The 19,094-nt window shown below is 56.7% G+C and overlaps 2 protein-coding genes across 4 annotated transcripts; one reads left to right on the top strand and one right to left on the bottom strand.

Moving 5' to 3' along the window:
- The first annotated feature begins 1,498 nt into the window (after positions 1-1,498).
- Positions 1,499-10,548, top strand: SEC14L3 (SEC14 like lipid binding 3). Its single transcript, XM_027956768.3, has 12 exons — positions 1,499-1,636; positions 2,511-2,586; positions 2,853-2,896; positions 3,003-3,062; positions 4,285-4,473; positions 5,344-5,439; positions 6,311-6,371; positions 7,527-7,610; positions 8,436-8,542; positions 8,935-9,074; positions 9,177-9,346; positions 10,210-10,548. The coding sequence occupies exons 1-12, from the start codon at positions 1,583-1,585 to the stop codon at positions 10,329-10,331; spliced, it is 1,203 nt and encodes a 400-aa protein (XP_027812569.1). The 5' UTR covers positions 1,499-1,582; the 3' UTR covers positions 10,332-10,548.
- Positions 10,549-11,269: 721 nt separating this feature from the next.
- Positions 11,270-18,862, bottom strand: MTFP1 (mitochondrial fission process 1). 3 transcript variants are annotated; one of them, XM_012098058.5, is made up of 4 exons: positions 18,694-18,862; positions 17,806-17,933; positions 17,212-17,444; positions 11,270-13,346 (listed from the first exon to the last, which is right to left on the bottom strand). In XM_012098058.5, exons 1-4 carry the CDS (start codon positions 18,758-18,760, stop codon positions 13,310-13,312), a joined length of 465 nt encoding a protein of 154 aa, XP_011953448.2. In that variant the 5' UTR covers positions 18,761-18,862; the 3' UTR covers positions 11,270-13,309. The 3 variants fall into 3 exon arrangements, with proteins under 3 accessions (XP_011953448.2, XP_011953447.2, XP_042090769.1); XM_012098057.4 differs by lacking the exon at positions 11,270-13,346 and adding an exon at positions 15,654-16,265; XM_042234835.1 differs by lacking the exon at positions 11,270-13,346 and adding an exon at positions 15,654-16,265 and having other exon boundaries at positions 17,212-17,375.
- Positions 18,863-19,094: the final 232 nt, after the last annotated feature.

Genomic DNA, 19,094 nt, shown 5'->3' with positions numbered 1-19,094 from the left:
CAACTCCTCCACCTGGCCCTGCCTGCCCAGTCTCTGATGTCCCCAGGGGTAATCGGAGACCCTCCCATCAGGAGGATTAGGGTGAGAAAGGAGACTGGTGAGAACCAAGCAGGATTAGGGGCTAATGAGAGCGCAGTGGAGGAACCCAATCTCTGCCTGCTGCCTGCCTGGCGGGAGGTGGGTGTGGGTGGCGGCAGAAAGAGGCTGGAATGTGAAGAGGGGAGGGACCAGAGGGTGGAGAAATACCTAACTGCTCCAGAGTGTATGCAGCAGGTGCCCTGGACCGAGGGAGATGGCCAAGGACGGCTCCCCTTCTCCCGCACCCGACTCTATCAGGGCCCAGAGCAGGGAGGTTTCAGCACTCACCCGCCTCAGCTAAATCGGTCCCAAGATAGCCCAGGCATGGGGACCTGCAGTGTCTTGAGGGTAGGAGAGCCCTGGGAACAGGGCCTTGGGCTAGCCCAGCTGTTGGGTCCGAGGCTAGGCCAGGGGAGAGTTTCAGCCCACTTGGACCCGCCTCCCAAGGCCTGGAAGAGGCAGCCATGTAGCTCTACTGTGGTCTCCAGCAGATGCTTCCGATAACTGGAGGATAAATCTCTTAGAGGTGCACCACCCTTGACAGTCTCCATGTCTTAGTCAAACGACTGGGGAAACTTCTGGGTTTAATTCATCACCTGGCAGAGTGGTGGGGCACCCCTCACTGATCAGATGTTTAAAATCCTGCGGAACACCGATACCGCCTCCCGGGCATCAGCATGCCCCTCCTCCCCCTTAGGACCCAGGGGATGTGGGATCATGGACAAGGCCTCCTGTGTCCTCGTGACCTCTGCCATGAGAAGGGAGGTCAGCAGGGCTGAAGGCGCAGGACGGGCACCGCAGGAGAGAATTTGAAAGACAGGAAGAGCAGTAACCCGCCCCGTAGAAAAACAAGCCTTTAGCAAGGACACCTTTTGAGTTCCATTTTTTCTGCCCAGCCTGCCTCCTCTTGAATACGGACACTTGTTGCAAAAAGCCACGAGCCTCCCACCCCGAAAGAATGACTGACATATTTACGAGACTGCCAGCCGGCAGGGCTGGGTGAGGGTGATCCTAGCCAGACTGTAGGTGCAGGGTTTATTCATCACTGAGAGGGTCGGAGAGGACGGCGCTTGCAGGGAGCACACCCACTGATTTGTTAGTATTTGCCGCCTGCGAAGCAGCACCCGGATTAGTACTCTTTCCCCCTGAAGTTCCCCTGGAGGCCTGGGAGCAGTGAGGGGGTTCAACAGGCACTCAAGCTGGACATCCACACCTTGGGAGGCCAGCCTCATTCCCTCCCAGCCTCCTGTCCCTGGCAGGGGACCTCTGACACACCCTGCTTTCCCCACCTACTCCCCACCCACCCCCCAGAATCGTCCAGAGCCAAGCATGGGACCTCAGTTAATCCCAATTATGTAATGTGCAATCCGACGGTTAGCCAAGGAGGAGGCACCCTGGAGCCACGCCCAGGAGCTGGGGCAAAAGACCTGGCTTGGTCAGGGCCACGGAGCAGGCTCGACCTCTGACTGCAGTGGCCCCCGTCCCTGCAGCCTCACCCAGCACCATGAGCGGCCGAGTGGGAGACCTGAGTCCCAAGCAGGCAGAGACCCTGGCCAAGGTGAGCTGAGGCAAGGGGCAAGGGCCGAGGGGCTGAGGGAGCACGGGGGCCGGAACCCTCCCCCTGTGCTGGGCTCAGCACGTCCTCAACACTGTCTCTTGGCGGTCACCTCACCCGGGGTCAGGTCCTACGGTGCCCTGTGACTTCCGCCCTGTCCAGGGCAGCGGCGGTGGGGAACAGCACCGCTTGCAGACGGTAGGGCAGGTGCCAGACCTGGAGAACTTTATCTGACCTGCCCCCTCCCCACCTCCCCGGAGGTAGGAGCCAAAGATGCTGAGGCTCTGCCCTCGGACTCTGTTCCGTTTCACTCCCCGGGACCCTGAAAGCTCTTACCTGTCTGTAGGAGCTGAGAGTCAGGGCAGAGTGTGTATGTCATCCCCACAGTCAATGGGGAAAAGGATGCATAATTACCAGCCATGTTTTCACGGAAAATGGGATGGAAAAAAAGAGGCTTTGGGGGGCTAACGAATGAAAAGAACAAAGAATATTCACCCCTCAACCCAGCTACCCACCAACCCACCCAGCTACCCACCAACCCACCCAGCCATCTTTTCCTTCATTCCTCCTCCCACCCCGCCCCACCCAACAATCTCTCCTCCTCCGTCCATTCACGCCCCCGTCTCTCCATTCATTGGTGTCCTCTTCATTTTGTCCTATCCGTCCGTCCATCCACCCATCCTTTCTTCTATTTACTCACCCATCTAACCTTCCATTCACCTGCCCATCCCTCCGCCCACCCACCTTCCATAACCGCAGGCCAGACTGCACTGGAAGAGAAGGAAAGAAACTGAAAAAGAAAAAAAAAAAAAGTATCACTGAGTCTGAGCTCAAGGCTCAGTGTGAACACCTCTTCAACCACCGTCTCTCTTCCCAGTTCCGAGAAAATGTCCAGGACGTGTTGCCCGCCCTGCCCGACCCGGATGACTATTTCCTTCTGCGCTGGCTCCGAGGTGAGGGTGGACATGGGGGAGGCCAGGGCAAGGGGCAGCAAGAGGGACCTGGTACCAAATGCTCCAGAAGAAGCCATGGCTCGCAGGATCCGACCACATCATCTTGCTTCACATTCAGGTCCTGGAGAGGGGAGGGGACAGGAAAGGAAGGTCCCCTCTAAGGCCCCTGGAGCCCCTCATAGCCTCACCTCCTGCCCAGGACCAGGACAAGATGACTGCAAGGCAGTCTGTTTCACACCTCACCCCTTCCTTCCATCTTCCCACAGCTCGGAATTTCGACCTGCAGAAATCAGAGGCCATGCTCCGCAAGGTGAGATGTATCCCCCCCAGAAAATTTGGTGAGGGTGTTTTTTGGGGGCAATTCCCGCCTCCAGCCTCTACCTCCATCCCCTCCTTACCACTCATTTCCCTTTCAGTACATGGAGTTCCGGAAGACCATGGACATTGACCACATCCTTGAATGGCAGCCCCCCGAGGTGAGCCAACAGCGCCCCCCACACCCCCAGCTTTTGACAGACATATCACCCAACAGCCTCAGCATAACTGGGGACCGTGAGTAGAGGGCAGCAAGCCTGAGAGGCCTGTGGAACCCCCGGGAAACTGCAGCCAACTCTCCTGTAATAATTATGACTATTTCCTATTAAGAGCCAAGCTTGAGTTAAGACTTTACCTGCATGAACTCGTTTAATCCTCACAAACGCCTGAGGTGGATACAGATGTGCCCATTGTACACATGAGGACCCTGAGGCCCAGCAGTGGTTAAGCAGCCACCCAAAGTCCCAGAGCCCCTAGGTGGAGCTGGGATTCGAGCTCAAGCCTCCAAACACAGGCTCTTCAGCAGCACAGTTAGCTCGTGGCTCTGAGCGCTTACCGCCTGGAGCCTTGCTCAAAGCATCCTGTCTAGGTGGGAAAGAAACTTCGCCCACTGAGGAGTCGGGAAGAACAGACCCACCGTGGTGCCTTAGCTAAACCGCAGTCCTGGTGTCATTTGCGGGGCACAAGCTCTGAGTCAGGCAGGCTGCTTTGCCAGTGTGATCTTGGGGGCTTTCCCCAGCAGGAGGGGGTGGGGCTCAGGGCTCAGAGAGGTGGTGTCGCTTGTTCAAGGGCGCTCAGCAGGGAAGCAGCCGCGTCTGGGTTTGAAGCAGGCCTGTTCACCTTCAGTATCCATGGTTTTCATCACTAAACCCAACCCCTCTCCATGGAAAGGGGCACGGGAGACTTTGGGGGCAGAACTCAGGAGCCCAGAGGCCTCCAGCAGGCCCGGCTAAGCCCTGCCTTTGCCGTCTATCTGCTGTGAGCAAGGGACTCCCTGCAAGCCCCTCAGCTTTCTCACCTGGACAGTAGGGCCGCCCTCCAGGGAAGGGAAGGGAAGGTGCTTGTACCACGGTGTGTATAGGCTCAGACCACCCAGGGCAGCCTAGTTTGGCGAGGGGGCGGGGGTGGGGGCGGCGATCTCTGGGCTTGGTGGCTCACTCGTGTCCAGCTCTTTGCGACCCCACCAGGCTCCTCTGTCCATGGGATTCTCCAGGCAAGAGTACTGGAGTGGTTTAGCCATGCCCTCCTCCAGGGGATCTTCCCAATCCAGGGACCGAACCAGGGTCTCCTGCATTGCAGGCGGATTCTTTTCCACCAGGGAAGCCCAAGGCCGTCTCTGGGAGGTTGCACACTGCCCAGTTCCATGTGTCCGTCCTCACGCAGGTGATCCAGAAGTACATGCCTGGAGGCCTGTGTGGCTATGACCGAGATGGCTGCCCCGTGTGGTACGACATCATCGGGCCGCTGGACCCCAAGGGCCTGCTCTTCTCGGTCACCAAGCAGGACCTGCTCAAGACCAAGATGAGGGACTGTGAGCGCATCCTGCACGAGTGTGCCCTGCAGACCCAGCGGGTGAGGCTGCCCGGGCCCGCAGCCCCAGGAACACACCTGCGCCCTCAGCGTCACGGTCAGAGGGCCCTGGGCTCACACACCAGCTCCGACACGTCCCGGCTGTGCTGCCTTGGAAAGTCACCTGACCCCTCTCTGAGCCTGTCTTCTCACCTCCAAAACTGACACGATAATAACGGTTGCAGAGATGAAGTTAGAGAGCGTGAGCATGTGGCCGGCACCTGGGGCCTCTCAGCAATGCCAGCTACTACGATTCCCTCTGAGTCTTTGCCCTTGCTGCTCCTTCTGTTGGGATAATCTGACCCCCAGTGCACACACGTTCCCCCCCAACGCCTCCACTGGCTCTGCCCTATCCATCTTTCAAGGCTCAGACTGTCCCCATCTCTGAGGCCCCCACTGGGTTAACGCGCGTCCCCACACCTTCTGTGCCTCCAGTTGTGGCTCTCAGCTCGGGACTGTGGTGACCCGGTTGCTGGTCAGTCTCCCCAACCAGACTGTGAACTCTAAAGATAAGAACTCCGGATTATTGAGCTATGTGCCATACTCTCAGTGCCTGGCTCAAAAGAGGTGTTTAATAAATATTAGCTGGACAAACGGAGGGATGAGTGGATAAATGAACAGCCGTATGAAGGGAAGGATGGGTGTGAATAGGTGGGTCAATTAATGGATGGGTGGACAGGCAGATGGAGGGTGGATGGATGATGAACGGGTGATGGACCGTGGATGGACAGATGGTAAATGCAGTCACTGTTTTGTTTGCTCATTCCTCTGGGACAGAGCAGGGAGCTGGGAGGAGCCCTGGGGGGTCACGAGCTGAGGCACCGTCTCCCAAGTTCTGAGCCTGCACCCTGATCCTTGCTCTTGTCCTTGCAGCTGGGGAGGAAGATTGAGACCATCGTGATGATTTTCGACTGCGAGGGGCTGGGGCTGAAGCACTTCTGGAAACCCCTGGTGGAAGTGTACCAGGAGGTGAGCAAAGGCCCCGGGCGCCCCTGCTTGCTTTAACCACCAGCTTGCCCAGCAGTGACCTGGCTGCTCGCTAAGAACCGGGATCTAGTGGCCAGCGGTGGCCTTTCCACCACTGCAGCCCAGGCCCCATCAGTGTGCTTCCTGAAGACTGCACAGACCAGGCCTCGGGAACAGCACGTACTGACGCCGCAGGGCCAGCTTCCAACAAACCGTCCCCTGCCTGTCACCTCTGCTCTGTGACACGGCCAAGTCACTCTATCCCTCCATGCTCCATCGTCCTCACCTACAAAACGGGGGCACTGATTGTCTGCACTCCAAAGGGACATAGCCACACTTCTGTGGGTTGATACATAAACTGCACACACCGCGCTTGGCAAACGAGCGTGCCTTCTCGCTCGCTCCATCGTGACTGGCTCTCTGTGACCCCATGGGCTGTAGCCCGCTAGGCTCCTCAGGCCTTGGGGCTCTCCAGATGGGAATGCTGGAGTGGGTTGCCATCTCCTACTCCAGGGGACCGCCCCGACTGCAGGGACCGAGCCTGCATCTCCTGCCTCTGCTACACTGGCAGGTGAATTCTTTCCCACTGCGCCGCCCGTGAGCCCCAGCGGCGAGCGTGCCGCAAACAGTGGCCACCATTATCACGGTACTACTGTTGCCATAGATTTACTCCAAAGACGGTTAATATTATGTAAGTGTTACGAGAGTGTGGTCGCAATAGTCTGTGGAGAGGTTTCCTCCAGGGACCATGGAAGTGATGGAAAGAAGGGAATCCCTCCGCAGCCTTCTGAAACCTCCAAGGGGAGGTTGCAAAGGGACGGGGGTAGGTGAAGAGGAGGTACGGGCTCTGACGGGGTCTTTCTTGGTTCCACAGTTCTTCAGCCTCCTTGAAGAGAATTACCCAGAGACCCTGAAGTTCATGCTCATTGTGAAAGGTGTGTGGCAGGTGACTGCTCTCCTCTGCCTGCAGTCCCCTATCTGAACTCTGGGGACAGTAATAGTGCCTCCTTTCCCGGAAGCAGAGGCAGGTTGGTTGCTTGGCTGCATGCAAATCACTCAGAGTGCCGAGAACAGAGTAAGTGCTCCATAAACGGTAAATTCTACGGCTGGTTTTCCTGCGAGAAAAGGCAGCTCCAACCCCAGCTTGTCCAGGAATCCCCCCTCACCTCTCCTACCCACGTCTATCTCTCCCTCCTCAAACTGCCTCTGCCGTTGGCAGCCGGCGCAGCCCAGTCTGGCCTTTCCTGCCTACTGCCTTCTGAGCCTCCAGTTAGCTTATGCATCCATCCTGCTTTCCTTGAGTTGTCTACTCCTTGAAGGCAAAGGCTTCGATTCTTCACTTCTATTTTATCCCTCACAGGCTTGGGGCCAGGTGGGAACTCAACAGTATTTGGATAGTTTTTATTTGGGTGGGCGGATTGATGGAAAGATGGTTGTATGCTGATGGTTGACTGGACTGGGTGATTCATTGCTCAGTTTGTTGTCTGTTTAGCTGGCCAGTTGGTTAGCTGACTAGTTGACTGCCTGGTGGTTGATTGCATATCTGATTGGCTGGTTGGATAGTTGTTAGTTTGGTAGACTGATTGAGTGACTAGTTAGCATTTTGGTTGCCTATGAGGGTGAGTGTCTAGTTGGCAGACTGGTTAGTTGGTTTGGCTGGATTGTGGATTGTTGACTGCTGGTCGTTTGGATGGTTGGCTGGTTGGTTATTTGAATGGTTGACTGACTGGAAAAGGCAGTTGGTTGGGCAGTTAGCTGGTTGTTTAACTGACTGATTGGTTTTCTGATCGACTGACATGTCAATTGGTTTGGTGGGGTTTGATTATTTGGTAGGGTGGCTAGTTGATTGGTAGGCTGGTTGATGGGTTGGTGAGAATTGATTGGTTGTTGGCTGGTCTGCTGGCTGTTTGATACATTGGGTGGTTGGATGGTGGGTTGTTGGCTGCTTGTTGGCTTGGTTGGATGGCTTGCCAGGTGCAGGGCATTGAAACTTGCCAACGTAACTCATGGTTCCTCCACGCTGTTGGCTCTGGAGAGAGTGGCCCGATGGAATTATTTTTTCCCCATTATACTTGCTTATATCTCTCCAGCCACCAAACTGTTCCCTGTGGGATACAACCTCATGAAGCCCTTCTTGAGTGAGGACACGCGCAGGAAAATTGTAGTGTTGGGAAGTAAGTCGTTCCAGCTCCATCCCCTGAACTCTATTCATGAACTTTGGAGAAAGTTGCTCCATCACCCCCATCCGGAGGTCCACACATCACCTGGAGTCAGAGGCTCCTCCTTTTCAAAGGTGTAGTGGGCCTTGCACCATGGAGTCTATCCAGTTGCCTCCGTCTTACTCCCTGCCATACCTCTTTGGCAACTAGGGCCTCCACATCTTCCTCCTTATCAGTTTCAGTTTGGTTGCTCGTCCACCCCTGGGCTACGGGCCTCAGTTTCTTTATATTAACCTTCTATGGCCATGTAGGGGGATAACTTGGATTGGTTATAGGGGTGGGGCCGTGTGACACCTGAGAATCCAGAACACAGAGCTTTGCACGGGGCGTGAAGAAGAGTAATGGGTTTTATTATTGTGATGAGGAAGCAGCAAGACGGGGAGGTCCTTCCAAAGACCCCAGGCTGCCCCCCTTCCAGCCAGAGGTCTGACTTGTGTGGACCATTTGCACACTGCCTGGCCCCCGACATGGTCCTTGACCTCACTGGGATTTAAAGTCTCCTTAAGGCAATTAGACAACATTAATCTTGACTGCTCATCACTGGGAGACCATCAAATATGGGCAAACCGATCAGCCAGGGAAAACATGTTTCCATAATAACACAATGCCGGAAGACACTTCTACAGCCCAAGGCCCGAAAGGCTGGGGAATCAGCCCTGGCAGCCCAGCTCCTGTAGGGCTTCCCCCACCTGCCAAGCGCAGGCCCTCCTGGTAGGAATAGGGGGCGCTGACGGGACCCCTCCATGTTCAACAGTCACCCTTCAACCCCTCTGCCCACAGGCAACTGGAAGGAAGGATTGCTAAAACTCATCAGTCCTGAGCAACTGCCTGCCCAGTTTGGGGGGACCCTGACCGACCCAGATGGGAACCCCAAATGTTTAACCAAGGTATGAAGAGCCCCAGAACAGGGGAGGGTAGAGGAGTCGAGCTGGGTTCCTTTCTCATCCACTCATTCATTCCACAAGTGTCTATGGAGAGACACCTGTGAGCCAGGTATTGAGCTAGTCCCAGCCCTGCCCCAACAGAGCTCTCAGCAGCTGTTCAGGCAAATGAGAAAGGGGTGTATTTTGACCCAGAGGGATGAGCTGGGAGAGAAATTCCTGGAAGAGGCCCTGACTGAGGCTGGTGGGGCACAGAAGGCTTCCCGCTGTGGGGTGGTGGAGGACAGGATGAGCAGAATACTTCCGGAAGATGGGGAAACGTCTTGGGCGGGAGACACAGCCTGAAAGATGCAATGGCTGGGAGCGGGGAGCAAGCCCATCCTGCTCTGTGTCGGCAGATCAACTATGGTGGGGAGATCCCCAAGTCCATGTACGTGCGGGATCAGGTGAAGACTCAGTACGAGCACTCAGCGCAGATCAGCCGCGGCTCCTCGCACCAGGTGGAGTATGAGATCCTGTTCCCAGGCTGTGTTCTCAGGTAAGGCTCAGGCCACCACCCACACCCCAGCTGGACCCTCGCCCCTCGGGGGTCTCTCAGACTCGGCAGCAGCCCGTGCTCCTTCCCCTCCCCCCAACACAGGTGGCAGTTTGCGTCGGACGGAGGGGACATCGGCTTCGGGGTTTTCCTGAAGACCAAGATGGGGGAGCGGCAGCGGGCCGCAGAGATGACGGAAGTGCTGGCCAGCCAGCGCTACAACGCCCACATGGTGCCGGAGGACGGGAGCCTCACCTGCACGGAACCCGGCGTTTGTGAGTCCGCCCTGAGTGGGCCCCAGCTCTGGCAGGATGGAGCCACCTGTCCCGCGGTTTAGAGAAAGTAATGGAGAGGCAGTGCCCGCCCCCCCCGCCCCCGCCAGGGACATACAGCCTAGGTCAGTGCCATTCATCCACAGTTACCCATGCGGCCCATGCTCCAGCGCACGTGCAGTGTGCAGGGAGCCACACAGGCCTTGAAGGGGTTGAGAGCGTCGCAGGTCACAGGCAAGGGACAGCAGGGGAGATGGCTTTCCCCAGGAGGAAACCGGGGCTCTGAGAGGCAAGTCAGCTTCAGAGCCACACAGCTGCATGTGGCGCCAGGGTTCTAGCTCAGCCTGGTGGTGGCAGCATAACCCTGGGCAAAAATCCTGAAAGCGTTACCAACCTGGAGGCTTGGTTTGCTCACCTGTGAAGCAGAGGACGACTCCTACCTCTCAGGGTGCTTGTAAGGAGGTTTGTAAGTAGGGGAGGCAGGAGGTGTGTGCAGGCCTAGCCCAGCACCCCGCTTCATCCTCGGGGGCTGGGAGGCCTCTGACATTCCCAGCTGCCCCCCGAGGACACCCCACCATGTGAGTGTCCAGGTGTGGAGACAACGGGATGCAGTGGCCATTGTTCTCGCTGCCAGTTGGTGCAACTAAAGCCAGGCTGGGCATGTGCCAGGGGGAGGTCAGGGTCTGTTTACAGGCCCTGCTCAGGAGGGGTAGTTCCCATGGGGGAGAGAGGAAGAGTGGGGGGAGTTCGGCCCACTTGGCAAACACAACAGGTGAGAACACAACCTCTTCTCCCCCATGGCTGGGGCAGGGTGCAGGGAGTATGGAGTTAGGCCCAACTACCCGTTTTTCCATCTGTCCCCCCAGATGTCCTGCGCTTTGACAACACCTATAGCTTTGTCCATGCCAAGAAGGTCAGCTTCACAGTGGAGGTGCTGCTCCCGGATGAGGGCATGCAGAAATACAACAAAGAGCTCACCCCTGTCTAGGCAGCTCCCTCATTTCCCAGAGACCCTGACCCTTTGCTTTCTGTCTCTGTATACTTCTCCCCACCTCCCTCCAAACATTGTTCAGTAGTCCTCTTGACTCTGACACTAGTCAGAAGAGAAAGGGCTGCCTTGGGGAAAACTCAGGCGCTGTGATCAGATCAGGAAAAGTAGGGGAGGCACCACTTTGGAAGATGCTGAGGCTGCGGAAGAGGAAGAAGCAAGGGCAAGAACAAGAGGTGGATGTCCCTGCAACCCAAGAAACAGAAAAAGGAATCTCCCGGCCTTTGTCCTCACTTCTCCTGAGGCATTCGTATGCTTGAATTTCTTCCCCATGAGTTATCAGCAACTTGGGTCAGAGATGTATCTAAATTCTTTTTACTTCTACCTCTTATATAAGCAAATGCTCAACTAATGTGAAGTTGAATGGAGGTAGGGAGCAAATGGGTGTGCAAGATAAAAAGAAGTCTACAAGGGGATATTTCAGCACCTCGGACAGGGGCTGTGGCAGGGATGGTCTCTCCTGAGCCTCACGTGACCCAGCCCCCAGATTTCTGGCAGTGGCTGCCCCCTGGGGTAGTTAGGAGCTGTCTATAGAAGGGTTTGTCTGACTCAAAACACACAGCTTTCCCAACCCCTCACTCCCACCCTTACCACCTCCCCTTGGAACTCACAGCTTATGTTTCAAGCACTTCCCTAAAAGCAAAGGAAGTCACATCTGGCTCTAGCTGCTTCCTGACAATTAAAAAAAAAAAAAAAAAATCACAGCTGTCATTCAGTGAGTTCTCTCGATGTACCATAGATGGTGCCAAGTGCTCTATGAGTTTAGCTCACTTCACGCTCACGCCTGCCCTGGGGTTACATATCACAGCCACATGTGCATAAGGAAACTAAGGCTCAGAGAGGGGAAGTCTTTCTCCTGACACCACACAGCATCCAAGACCCAGGTCTTTGTTTTTTTTTTTTTAACTCCAAAGACATTGCTCTTAATTGCTCCATAATACCACCCCCTAAGACTCTACTTTTACAGAGAAGAAGGAATATCTTAGATTGTCCAGTGGAAACGTCTTGGATGTCACCCTCTCCAATCCCAGTTTGTGGGCAGAAGAGGATTATGCCCATTGAGCAGTTGGAACAATGGAAACCCCCGATGCTGATCAAGCAGGTCATCCAAGGAAACTCACAGCAGAGCAGGCAGGGCTTGTGCTTCAGAGCCCAGCATCCATGACCACTGAGAAGCATGGCCTCTTGCCACCCACCATGAGCCTGGGTGACTTGGGGAGACACCACGGCTCCAGGAGCTTTCTGCTCCGGGGACATGGAGCTGCTGGCTTGAGCCCCAGGTCCTGATACATCTCTTGACAGGAGGAGAGGAGTTCCACAGAGAACATGGGTGGGTGGGGACCGAAGGACTTGAGGTTCCTTGGGAATGAGCTGAGAGCCCAGCCTGCTGGGGTGAGCCCCGCCACGGGCAGAAGAGGCCTGAGTCCGAGACCATTCAAGCTCACATGCAGCAGCAGCCGGTATTTTCCATCTGCACTTAGGGATACATTTTATAGATCAAAAACAGCACTGGCCTCGTTTTCTTCAGCCCATGGGTGGCAGAAATAGGACTGGAACCAAAGCCTCCCTCCTCCCACCTGCTGCCTCCCACCCTCCCACCACTAATTCCCGTTGCTGCAGCAACTTGCCAGAACAGGACAAGACCGCCGACTCTCTGAGCAGGGGGCTGGGAGAGGGGTGGATAGGAAGGAGGAAGAGAAGAAAGGGTTGTCAGATTTAGAAGAAGAAAAAAAGCAATACTTGGGACATGCTATTTATCTGAAACTAAAATTTAACTGGGTGTCCTATATTTTATCTGGCCACCCTACAAATAAGGGATGGGGAGGTAGGCAGAGAAGAGGCGGATGGATCCACGCTCTTGGAAGATGGTGGCAGTGTCTGCAGGCGGGGCACGGATGTGGTGGGGGAGGAAGGCTCAGCATCGGGTCTCGCCCTTGCTCACCCTAGGCGGCAGCAGGGGTGCCAAGGAAGAAGGGGTGGCCCTTTCCACCCTTGGGGCCGAGGCTGCTCTGTTGTCAGGTTATCTGCACCTGCCCCAGCTCTCGACCACACTTCACAGACCCCACTGTGGACAGAGGCGGGGACTTGCTACCAGGACGGGGGGGCAGGGGTAGCACAGAGAGCCTAGGCTAGGGCTGCAGCCAAGAGCCAAAAGGTGCCCCTCAGCATCCGCCGATGCCCAGCCATGGCAAGCCCACAGCCACAGTCAACGGGCAGGAGCCCTCCAGCTCCCAGCTTCCGGGTGCCCAGTCTCACTCCGGGACCAGGCGCTTTGTTCTAAGTGTCCAGGAGGTGAAATGGGGAGAGAAAGAGACCCTGCTTAGCCTTGGCCAGTGGGCACCCCCATTTCAGCGAGCAGCATAGCAGCAGGAAGATGGAGGCCTTGGGTGTGAAGGGGGGGACCCAAACTTTGCGGAGAAGCAAGACCTGAGCAACCTGCAGAAGCCTCCTGGGGGCAGCCATAATGAGAAGAGACATTGTGCCCCTCCCTAGCCTCCTTAAATTGGCCCAGAGGAGGCTGAGGAAGGAACAAGCCTCATCTGGAGCCCACACGGGAGCCCAGGGCCCGGCCGAGCTGGACCAGGCTGAGCGCGTGCACGTTCCCCCACCCCAGGCCCCCCCATCCACCTGCCTGCAACGCCTCCTGTTAGAAAAGGCTCTGAAGCCTCCTCACTCACGTGGGATTTAGTGAGAGCTAACTGCTGACGGAAGGCTCACCGCACGTGGACTTCACTCTCTCATCTGTAGGATGATAACGGTGGCACCAGGTACCGAAAAGGCCATGACAGAGTCTCCATAACACAGCGCCCAGCATGTAGTAAGCACCCCAGCTGTGTTCTCCGTGGGTGACATTGGATGATTCTTGTCCAAGGAGAGGGAGCTGCATGATGGTGAGGAGGGGAGGTGGCAGGGAGGGTTCAAGGAGCAGGTGCCATTAGAGATGGATCTTGAAGGCTGAGAACAGAGGGAAGTGGGGGTGGGGAGGGCATTCCCAGCAGGCGGCATGACCTGAGCAAAGGCTGAGACTGGAGGGGTCAGGCGAAGGCAAGGACAGAGGTGCAGGGTGTATCACGGTGAGAGATGAGACTGCCTCAGCAGGGAGGCTCTGAAATCTGGGCTGGGATGTTCAGACTGGATCCCGGGGACTTCCAGGAGTCATAGGAGATACCAGGACACAGAAAGGACTTGGGGAGACTCAGTAACAAGCAGGATCAGATTGGAAGAGTGCTCCTTTACTCACTGGGCCTTTAAGGAGTGCCCAAGACTTTCTCGTATAAAAATAAAACCACGACGATCACCCTCAGAGGCACATCTTCGAATCACCATCCAATTATTTCCTCTGAATAAGTTCTTTCGACTGGAGTTCCTGAACCGTGCGATTGGCATACTTGCTCTCTAAATTACTCATCTGATGGCACAGTCACCAACTGTGTGTGTCCTGGAAGCGGATGTGTCTTGCTGTAGTCATAATACTGATTAAATAGCCCCCTCTGTGAGACCCACTCTGGCCGAATTTGCAAGCCATTTCTCCTGTATCCCTCTCAACAGCTTCAGAGGGTCGTTAAGGAGTATTGTACAGTGAGAGAACCAAGACTCAGAGAGGTTAGGTAACTTGCCCAAGGTCACACAGCCTGTGAGTCAGCTCTGCGTCTGAGTCTGCAGAGAATCATGGGCTGGAAGGCAGTAGGAAAGGGGGATGGGGGAGATGGGGGGGTTCAAGGGACTCCCACTCCAGGAAAAAGAGTAAATAAGCCACATCACAGGAAACACTTAGCATGGAATCAGGCCTACTGGGGCGATTCAATAACATGTTTGCTTCTCGGTAATCTTGAAAGTGGTTTGAACCAGCCAAGGTGGGCGGATTGGGAGGTGCTGCCTCCTTGTGGTGGTCCTGAGCATTGCATGAAGCGGCCCCTGGGGGACCTAAGTCCCAGCGAGCCCCAGGTCAAAGGCCCCCCGGGTGGGAAAAGACATCTCCCCCAATCTCATCTGGGGTCTGCCTTATCCTCTCAGGCCCCATGAAAGCAATTTCCTATTACACCCAGCATCTGCCACCTCCAGTCCTGTTGACCTCTCTTGCCTGTTTCCCATCAAATGGGATAACACAAGTTAGTCCAGTCACAAAGAACTGTCCTCTGTCCCGGAAAGAGGCAGCTGGAGACTGTTTCCTACCTCTAGAGGGCTGGGGTGCTTGAGGGAGGTGTTCCAGCTCCATGGATGCCCGCCACCCCGGAGCAGAGTTGCAGATAAGTAGAGGATGCCTCGTTAAATTTGAATTTCAGATAAACAAGGAAGCACTTTTCAGTGCATATACATTCCATACCATATTAGGGACATACTTGTACTAAAGCCTTATTTGTTGTTTAAACAAATTTAATGGCGCATCCTGTTACTTCATTTGTTATAGCCAGCAGCCCTACCCTGCAGCATTCAGAGCAGAACCAGGAGGGGCAACGGCCCATTCTGTGCCAGGTGCTCTGGGCCTCCCAGGTCAGCTCTCACAAACTGGTAGGAGTCTGCTAACCCTAGCTCACCGAGGGGGGCTTCCCTGGTGGCTCAGCTGGTAAAGAGCCCCATCTGCCAGTGCAGAAGACTCAAGAGACTCAGGTTCGATCTCTGAGTCAGGAAGATCCCCTGGAGAAGGAAGTGGCAACCTGCTCTAGTATTCTGGACTGGAAAATCCCATGGACAGAGGAGCCTGGTGGGCTACAGTCCATGGGGTGGCAGAGTCAGACACAACTGAGCAGGTTCGCGTGCGCTGGGGCCACTGAAACCCCCACTGGCTCGAAGGCACAGAGCTGATGTGTGCAGGGACCTAGGGGAGCACTGGGGCTGCAGCTTCTAGGACAGATGGAGGCCCTGGCCCTAGGGACTCACATGGGGTGGGGCGGGGCTATAAGCACAGGAGTGGAGGGAGCCCAGAGGAGGCTCCGGAGACAGGTTATCTTGAGGGGGTGAACGGAGGGAAGACTGGGCTGAAGTCAGGCTCAGGTAGTATCTGCCCAACAGACTCCCCTCCTAGTGTGTATCTTAGGAGACTTGCAGAAAAAGCACAAGGCCCATCCCAGAGGAGGCTGGCAGCACCAAGGTGGAATTCCAGGCACATGCAGGGGACCACTGGTGGGCCCGGAGGTACCAGACACGCCCCCTGCTGGCCACTGTGAGCGGTGCGTTCCAGAGACACCAGCCTCCACCTCTGAGGCCCCTGCCCTGCCCCCTCTCACCATGTCGCTGCTCATCCCCAACAGAAAAGGAGAAAACTCAACGTCTTGAGGATTTATTAGACTGAGAGCTGGCATGCCGTCCAGCCAGGCCCCAGCAGGCCTTGCACCAGGAAGGGGCAGAGAATCCGTCCTCAGGGTCCCCGCGGGTGTAATCCCGTGTTTCTCTGAGTGACTTGCTGCTCCACCATCGGGGTGACCTGGCTGAGCCTTTGGGAGTCCTGGGTCCCCAGCTTGCTAAGTGGTCTTGGCTATGCTCCTAGCCTTGTCCGGGCCTCAGGTGCTTTACCCTCCATGGGAGGATGCTATTGTCCTGTCAAGGGACAGGGCTGGGCCCACTCAGTCCAGTCCGGCTCAGTATCACAGATTCCATGGAAGCGGATGGGCGTCAAGTCTTGTCTGTGGGTCACTGCAGCTGCCACTCTGAGGTCTTTGTCTTTCGGGTTCCGAGCAGCTTAAACCCACTCAGGTGCCAGGGCCTCAGACCCGAGAGCCAGGCGTCCGCATCCCCTGGCAGGAGGAGGGAGTGGGAACGAGCAGGGAATGGGCCGGCCCACAGGCCAGGGATGGCGGGGGAGGTCAGGAGGAGCTGGGCTTCTCCACCGAGGGGTAGAGCTTGCGCAGGCTCGAGTCCAGGAGGAAGTCCACCGACCTGTGGGGCAGTGCGGGGTCATGACCCAAGCTGACCCAGGGATGCTAATGGAGGAGCGGGAGGCAGGAGACCAGGGCTAGGAAAGGGACTCCTGGACACAGGGCACAAGCGCCATTCAGGTGGCAGCCATCACCCTCTTCCTTACCCAGCTGGGAAAACTGAAACCCCAAAAAGGTAAAAGATTCACGCAGGGCCTCAGGGTCAGCTCTGTTCCCGTGGGGAAAGACTCTTCCTCCCACTCCATGTTGGTTTGGTTCCATTGGTCCCCTCTCTGGGTCTAAGGGCAGACACATAACCCAAGCCTGGCCAATCAGAAAATGGAAACTGGCTCAGGGGTGGGCACCCAGTCTGGGATGGACCAATGGCAGCCTTCCCTGGGATTTTTGTTGTCACTGTTAAGATGCCTCCTATGGGCTTGCTAAGCTGGTGGGAGGGGAGCTAGGGGCTGCTGGGAGCCATCCCTGCTCCCAGGAAGGGAAAGTGACTAAAGCCAACACGGGGTAGGGTGGGGAGAAGACTAGCAGAGAGACCTACATGCCTAAGAGCATCAGTTGGTTTCTTGGTCCCAAGCAGCATAACCCTGACCTGTTCAGTTCCATGAAACAATCAATTCCTATTTTACTTAACCCAGTTTCAGATGGACTTCTGTAACCAAAACTCCTCAAAACCCATCCCTTCCGGGGTGCACCTGTCCCTGCCTACCTCTGGTTGTTTTCTGAGTTTTCTTTCTGGGAACTGACTTGCCCCGAGTCCCGTACTCTCACGGCACCTCCTCCCTTTACTGCTGACGTACCTGCCCGACCACATGACAAGGGCCTAGACCGCCCTTTCCACCTCAGGAGCCACAAGTGCAGCGCTGCCTCTGCCTCAGGCGTTACACTCCACCCCTCCCAAAGCTCAGCTCTGCCGGGAGTGGGCGACCTCTGGGGCTGGGGGGCGCACCCACCTGTCGATGGGGTGGATGATGACGGGGATGGCGAGCAGCCCCAGCGCGGTGGTGGTCCACTTGCGGACGGCCAGAGGCCAGCGGGTGGCAGAGCTCAGGATGTAGAGGGAGGCCGCACACACGCGGTTGATAGTGAAGCCTGGGATGGCCACAGAGGCCAGAGCCTGCCACACAAAGGTGTCCACCACGGCCACGGTCACCCTGCTGCTGCGGCCTGCCTCAGGGCCCGGTACCTGGTGGGCACAAGGGACACTTAACCCAGCAGGGGCAGAGGCGGGAAACCCTGCGGACAAGGGGCATGAGACTGGACCAGGGAGACCGAAGGGAAGCGGGGGCGGGGATGGAGCCACATCAGCGTTGGGTTCTGGACTCTCCCAATTCAGGGCTGAGTGTGGACTCACGTCCAGGACCAGGGAATGGACTATGTCACCCGCAGGACTGCGGCCGGGGGTCACTACCCTACAAAGGAGAGGGTACCAGGCCAGGTTGTGGGGACTGGACTGTCCTACAAGGGACTCAACCATGTGCAAGGCTGTGGCTGACCACAAGGGGGCGCAGGCCAGGGTGAGGGGTTGAGGGGCAGTTAACACTCACATCTCTGGCTTTCTTGCCCTTGTCAATGGCATCGGCCAGCACGTAGGAGCTGGACACGGCGTAGCTCAACCACACGACAGCTGCTGGCACCAGGGAGCGGAAGGCCTCCCCCACCTCATTGGCGTAGCCTGGTGGGGAGAGGCTAGTCAGTTCCTGAGCCCTTGGGTTGTTCCACAAGGGGGCACTGGAGCCAGCTGGTTCTCAGCCCACTGAGGAGCGGCTGGGTGACTGTAGATAGCCTGGGGATCTTACCCCTGTGAGCTGCCGTTTCCCAGCCTATAAAATGGCACCCATGATGCCCACCCCCGCTGTCCTCTTGTGGAAGAGCTGAGCTCAGACACCTTTCTCATCACTCAGCTGCCTCACAGCCTGGGTTCTAGAAGCATTTGAGCTGGTGGGTACAGAGGCAGTGAGAGAGACTAAGGGCCATCCCACTGACCAGGCACTCACCACACGCCCGGCCTTTCTGTACCTTCTCTCATTCTACACTCACAACTACCAGGCAATGAGAGAGACCCACTGTTCACCGCTTTACCCTGAGGAGGACACAGGCTCAGATGAGCCAGTGAGGGGCCAAGATGGGGGCCCTAACGCCCTGGCTCCACAGCCCGTGGGGGGCATGCCAGAGAGGGGAGCTCGCTCACGCGGCCTCCGAGCTGGACTGCAGCTTCCAGCTGGGAGACTGACCAGCAGAAACCCCAAGGGCAGGGCTGGGCAGACCAGCGCTGTGTGACTCTGCGCAAGTTCAGAGCCCAGTCTCTGCCCCCGGCTCAAAGAGAACTAACTAAGATCCTCCCACCATCTCCAGGTCCCTCACCGGCCTCTAGCAATTCCTGCTTCCCTAGCCACGTGGTGTGGGGGTCGCTGTGCCCCTTGCCCGGAGCTCACCCAGGTACCGCACCCACGTGTCCCGGAAAAGGTCGCGCTCGGCCCCCCGCGAGGGCGGCTCGGACATGGCGCTTCCGCCAGGGTCTCAACCGCTGCTGCAGGTCCTACCGCGTCGGCTTCCACCAGCTCTCCCGTTCGCCGCGGCGGGACCGGCCGAAGGTCCCGGACTGAAGGACAGGTCGTGCTGTCCCCGCCAGCAGGGAGCGTCTGCAAATTCCCCCGCACACCGCAGCCCCTCTCCCTGGCTTGGGTTTTACAGATTAATTTTCTTCACGGTTTTCTCTGGAGTTGAGAGATTGGCACCATCCTCTTCCACCACTGACTGTGGTGTTGGAGCCAAAGAAAGGCGATTCAAATACGGGATGCTGCGCTGCACAGCTGTGTGACTTTGGGCAAGAGCC

Source organism: Ovis aries, chromosome 17 (genome assembly GCF_016772045.2).
Source record: "Ovis aries strain OAR_USU_Benz2616 breed Rambouillet chromosome 17, ARS-UI_Ramb_v3.0, whole genome shotgun sequence".
Classification (NCBI taxonomy): domain Eukaryota; kingdom Metazoa; phylum Chordata; class Mammalia; order Artiodactyla; family Bovidae; genus Ovis; species Ovis aries.
The sequence above is the reverse complement of the archived record's forward strand: the minus strand, read 5'-3'. Positions and strand labels throughout refer to the sequence as shown.